The 6,448-nt window shown below is 33.0% G+C and overlaps 1 protein-coding gene across 2 annotated transcripts in view; it reads left to right on the forward strand.

The window, feature by feature from the left end:
• The window catches only part of LOC110450067 (patched domain-containing protein 3-like), a 31,804-nt gene extending 27,589 nt beyond the window's left edge, over positions 1-4,215 (forward strand). For both annotated transcript variants that reach the window (XM_021497310.1, XM_021497309.1), the window contains exon 4: positions 2,185-4,215. In XM_021497310.1, coding sequence (XP_021352985.1) covers positions 2,185-3,629 — 1,445 coding nt within the window. In that variant the 3' untranslated portion in view covers positions 3,630-4,215. The remainder of the gene's footprint in view (positions 1-2,184) is intronic.
• The last annotated feature ends 2,233 nt before the right edge of the window (positions 4,216-6,448 follow it).

The following is a 6,448-nucleotide window of genomic DNA, read 5'->3' on the forward strand; positions in this document are numbered from 1 at the left end:
ATGCCCGTATATTATTTTATGAAAATGTTCATGGCATTATTGAAGAGTACTCGTCCTCCGATCCAAAAGTTAATGGAGACTCATCAAAAGGTGAATAAAATTGTCTGGTAATATACAATCTATATCTACTCTTGTAGATCCTGTTTCTGACAATGTGGTTACTACTGACGAAGAAAAGGCTAATTTATTAATGAGTATTTTTGTAATATAACTCGTGTGGATGATAGAAACACTGCACTGCCTTTCATCGAGTCAACAAATTACAAGAGTCCTAGATCCATTAGAGTCAATAATAATGAAATACGAGATATTTTACAGATATTGAAGCTTGGTAAGGCCTAGTGTGAGGATGGAATCAGTCATCATATGCTACAAAACACATTAGAAACCGTTTGTGTTCCCCTTGAAATCATGTTTAATATGTCTTTATCATCTAGTGTTTACCCAAACTATTGGAAAACAAATTATGCCTCTGTTTAAAAAAGGTGACAGGCATTCTCCCACTAATTACAGGCCAATTTCTTTATTATCTACTGTTGGAAAAGTGTTTGAGACAGTAAATTTCAAATACTTGCATAATTATTTTGTTGAAAACTCATTTTTTGTATAAGTACCAGTCTGATTTTTAGCCAGGTCATTATACAGTATATCAGCTCATTGAAACTCATCATAACATCTGTATTGCTCTAGAGGGGAAAAACATATGTATGTATGATAATCTGCGATATTTCTAAGGTTTTTGACAGGGTGTGGCATAAGGGTTTGATTATTAAGTTAAAATCCTATGGAATCTCAGGAGAATTTTATCAATGGTTGGATAATTACCTATTTCAAAGGCACCAGAGAGTCCTTTTTGAGTAATTCTTTCTCCCATTTAGGTTTCATTGAAGCAGGTGTTCCTCAGGGTTCATTCTTGGACCTCTCTTATTTCTTTTTTCAATCCAGAAAAAAACTGAGGAAAGTTTGTTTCAAACTTGGTCGAAATTGATAAAGATTTATAATGATAATTTAATGGCGAATTTTTAATTTTTTCTGACCATATCATAAACATTAAGGTGTAATTTTTAATTCAAGGGCAAAATGAGGGGATCATATTTGTGCAATATATATTTCAGTTATGAAAAAGTCAATGTCTTACGTAGACTAAAATACTTATTGAATCGAGATAATCTTTTAAAGATTTATAAATCCTTTATTTTTGCCAGTTTTAGAAGTTGCTTGTGAATTGTTGGATGATTGTACAACTTATGAAACAGAAGTGTTTGAAAAAGCCCAAAGAGAAGCTATTCGTATTATAACTGGGCTTTCTTCATATGACCGAATTGAAGATTTACTTTTTGAAACTGGTCCCGAAACTATTTTAAATCGAAAAAAACACAGAAAACCCCAACTTTTTTATGAAATGAACAACAAATTAAATCCTGACTATTCAAATGATCTATTGCCGTCTCCCGTTTCAGAAAATAGGCGTTACACCCTTAGTAATAATAATGAGTATATTATTCTTCCTTTCAGGCTTTCTCTAACTAACTCATTCTCTATACCTTCAACTCTTCGCAGTTGAAATGCATTGGACCTTTCAGTAAGATCATTGATTTCTATAAAAACTCATTAACTTCAAATGTACAATCACCTCCACCAATTTCCTTCAGTTTTGGTGAACGTAAATTGAACATTTTGCAAACAAAACTTAGACATCAGTGCAGTCCACTTAAATACGATCTTTAACACCCTTCCTTCTCCTTCACCACCTTAACCTTCTTCTGTTCCCAATAAACATATATGTACATTATTTTTACCATATGTATTGAGGAGAGGCCTGTATTAAGTTGAAAAAACTTGTTGTCCAATCCATTTGTATGTTTGTATAATAAATGTGTTTAAACTAAACCTGCTGTCCCCTTTTTGTCCTATATACAATAACTATATTGTTAGACATTTTAATCTACATGTACATTTATGGATACATGGAAACTTTCGGCCATTCAAATATTCGCCTTCGACCAGTAAAACATATTATTCGCTTAGTGTCAGTTGCGACCCCAACCTTAATTATTATTTATGGTACTTTTGTACTAATATTATATGATAAATTTGTCCTGAATATGGAAATCTAACAGCGGGAAAAATGTTCTGGTACACTGTATACATTATATCACCTGATTTTAAACGATTCTTTTGCAGGAATTGCAGTGCTTTTCTGCTATCTCAACTTTGTGACATTTTTCATCGCCTGTATTGCGATCAACGAGAGACGAGTATCGGCTGAAAAGCATTGCTGTCTGTGCTGTCATACGATAGAAATGAAGGACAAGATGGGCGCCGCTTCCCGACTGCGTCGCTTTTGCTGTGGAGGAACTGCTCTTACTTCGGTATCGGATATGCAAAGCTTGCTTGAACGTCTTCCCGGACAAATTCTTATCAAGTTTATAACTCTTACACCTGTTAAAATCATAACCCTCATTTCGTTTGCGGTCTACTTGGGTGTTGCAATTTGGGGGGCCACTAACTTCAAGCAGGGTCTCGATACGACCAATCTTGTTTCCGATGATTCCTATTACTTTACCTATAACCTGCAAAATCGAAAACATTTTCTTCAACGCATACCGGTTTCATTTGTTATCGATGGTACTTTAGATTATAGTAAAGTGTCAACTGTGAACTCCATTGACAGTTTAATGACACATGTTCAGAATGACAAAACGGTAGGTAACAATAACCTGGTAATAAGCTGGTTTGACAGTTTCAGATCTTCTCCAGTTTACAACAATACGAGCGAATCTCAATTTGTAACCAATCTAAAACTGTTCTTGGATTCGAATGAGGAATTCAAAAATGATGTCAGGTTTGATAGTACTAGTCTAAGAATACGGGCTTCTCGCGTATACGTCCTCACTAATAATCTTGTCGATTCTACAGAACAGGGTGATTTCATGCTACGAATGAGGAGTCTGACAGAGGACTCATCGTTACATGTTATTGCATATTCCCCGAGTTTTATATTTTACGAACAGTATGTCGCTATACTCCCTTCCACCCTTCAAACAGTCGGAATAGCAGTCGCAGTGATATTTGTTGTGACTGCATTGTTTATGCCCAGTCCACTTTTGATCCTTTACGTCACCGTTTCCATGGTGATGATAATGACAGGAATTTTCGGTTTCATGTATTTTTGGGACTTAACTTTGAGCTCAATCACAATGATACATGTCATCATGAGCGTTGGATTTTCAGTTGATTTTAGCGCCCATATCTGCCACGCCTTTATGACTGTTGAAGGTAGCACGCGCGACGAGAAAGTAAAAAATGCCATTTTACGTTCTGGGGGCCCGATATGGAACGGAGCTATATCTTCAATCATAGGAATCATAATGCTGGTCTTTTCCAAATCTTACATCTTCAGGTCATTTTTTAGAGTAATGTTGCTTGTGATTCTGTTTGGAGTTGGGCATGCGACGTTTTTCCTTCCCGTAGTTCTCTCGCTAATTGGACCAATGGAAAACACGAAATCTGATAGCAAATCTGTATCTGACATGGCAAGCATGAGTTCTCGCCTGGGACATTCGAATCCAGGCTTACATACCGATGAGGAAAATAAATCACCAAAACAAATTTCTTTACAAGTTTAAAAAAGAAGAAGATTCAACTCATTTTCGTTAACTTATTTACCCCGGTTTTGATAACAGCTTGATATGATTTCCCTTTAAACCGTTTAAAACCCTTTTCGTGATATTAAGAGATTTCATTACATTCCTAAAATATGAAGAAAAAAAACAACAACAAACAAACAAAAAAACAAACAAAATTGTCCAACTTGATTTTAAAAGGGTTTAAAATCAAATAACTACATTCTAAATGTCGTGAAAAAATATGGATAAAATATCACCAATATTAACTTAGGGAATATAGTAATGTATAGTAATGTATTCTCCGAGTACTCCGGGTTCCTCCCACATTAAGATCCCTCGCGCGCTAACATACGGGCCAACAAGAGTGATTAATGTAAGTTGTAAAAACTTGTTTCATAATTATTATGAGATAAATAAAGTTTATATTTGAATATAAGCTCCATGTTTGTTATGTGCTTTCCGTCGATGTACACGTTTCATGTCGGTTAATGTGAAATAAGTAATTATTCTGGCCGATTGAGTTATACGTATTGTTTTGCTAATTAAAACAAGTTTATATGAATCCAATATACTTCGAATGATAATTACTATTTGTTTCTAATCTTTCTATTATAGAGACAGTCGAACATCGTTAATTCGAATGATTATTATGTATAACAGATTTTTATTCACTAGACCAGAATTTCGTGTTGCGAATCAGGAAGAGATATATCTAGATTGAATGGCAATATTACAGAGAAACGTTCTGCAGATTCGGATCTTGTCAGTTTTATAGCTTAGACCTGTCTCTATGATCACCAGCTATACATGTACATGAAAATCGTCATATTACAACATATGTGTCTCATGTTTCATATCTTCCTCAAACGTGTTTAAAAATGTATTTGCTTGTGATAAAATAAACAAACGCCAAAGAAAAAAGTTTAATTTCAAAGAAAAAAATCATTCCCGTTTGATATTCAACAAGCCAAATATGTTGCGATCAAATTTTTAGTCAAAAACCAAAACTGTTTCCATTTTTAGTTAATTCGTTTGTGTGACCCCAACACTGTTCGGGAATAACAACAACGTTGACATACTTTTAAGGTCACGAGGGTCAAATATGTTTAAAACTTCATACGATTTCATCTGAAGGACCAATGGGCTTAAAGTCGTTATATTTGGCTTGTAGCTTCCTGGAATAGATCCCAACAAAGCATGAAATAAAGATAGTTAGATTGATAAAGAATAAAGAATAAATAAACAAATAAATAAAAACATTAATTTACCTTTAAAGTAACTAGGATCAAATATAAAAAGAAATAACAAGAGGTCAGAGATGATACTTGGCCAGTAGCATGCTGGAATGAAGATGTTCAAATGAATGATCTTTACCCACTTTCTCCGTCACAGGGGTCTTTTTGTTAAAACCTTTAAACGATTTCCTGTCAATGCTAAGCAGTGCAGGATTATGGTGTTTTGCTAAAAAATAGCATACTAGGAAAGAGGCTATCAAATTTGTTCAAAAAGATAACCTTGACCTCCATTAAAGGTATCACGGTTTAATTTTATTAAATCGAAGACCAAGATTTTTAGCTATAATCGTAATTCTTATATATTCTATCAAATTAGATACCTTTTCACAATCCCATAATATATGTATTATTGTTTCTGGATGAGTTTTACAAAAAGTGCACATATAAATATCTAATTTACCAAGCTGAAATAAAAAATTGTTTGTGGTTAGGATTCTATGATTTATTCTGAATTGTAACCATTGTAGTTTGGAACTGGTACAGGTATTGGAAGGATATTTGTATATATATTTTCCATGTTTCTTCATCAATATTGAAATTTTGATTCCATTTATTTTGGGCGGTGGGTTTAACTTCATTTTTGATTAATATGGTATATATTTCATGAGCTCCTTTTTTACATCTTAGGATTAACTTGAGATTTATGGGTACATGTATACTTGGTAACATAATATCATTTTCTGAATCGAAAGCTTGGCGGTTCTTCCTTATGTACTGACATATAACATTTTCAGACTCTGATAACTTAAAAAATTGGCACGAATGTTAAATTTTTCACAAAATTCTTCTAAGCTGTATAAAGATCTATTTTTTTTTATAATGTTATGGATAAAATGTACCCCTTTTTTGTACCATGTATTATTGAAGATAACTTTTCGATCTATTTTTGTTTCACTGTTAAACCATATTGGATTTTCATTAATATTTGTTTTGTATATTTTGCTTGCATTGATAGTTTTATACCAGGCATCTAAAATATCTTTCCAAAATACATTTTTACAATTTTTTGATATTTCTTTCAATTTCTCAATTCAAATATTTGCTAATTTCTGTTTATCAAATAACGATTCCACAACAATACCCCAATTTCCTAGTTTACTATATATCCTTCTGATCCAAGTTGCTTTAAGAGCAGTTATGAAAGATTTTAGATGTATCATTTTAAGCCCCCCTTCTTCAGAGTTTTTTTTATTATTATATCCATTTTTACCTGATCTGGTTTACCATTCCATAGAAAATTGTACAATGTATTGTTAATTTGTGTAATATATAAGTCATCAGGATTGGAAAGCGATATAAACAAATGATTAAACTGAGATATTAGTAGAGTTTTGATAACAACTATTTTACCTATTGGTGTAAGTATTGTTTTGTTCCAGACAGATATTAAAGACTTTAGTTTTGCAAGCTTTTTTGTCAAAATTCAGTTTGATAATTCTGTGTAGGTCTACATCGTATTCGATGCCTAATAGGGTGAAGCGTGTACTTCCCCATTTTAAGTCAAAATTTGTAGTAAAAGTGTTT

This window comes from Mizuhopecten yessoensis, unplaced genomic scaffold (assembly GCF_002113885.1).
Source record: "Mizuhopecten yessoensis strain PY_sf001 unplaced genomic scaffold, ASM211388v2 scaffold4947, whole genome shotgun sequence".
Lineage (NCBI taxonomy): Eukaryota > Metazoa > Mollusca > Bivalvia > Pectinida > Pectinidae > Mizuhopecten > Mizuhopecten yessoensis.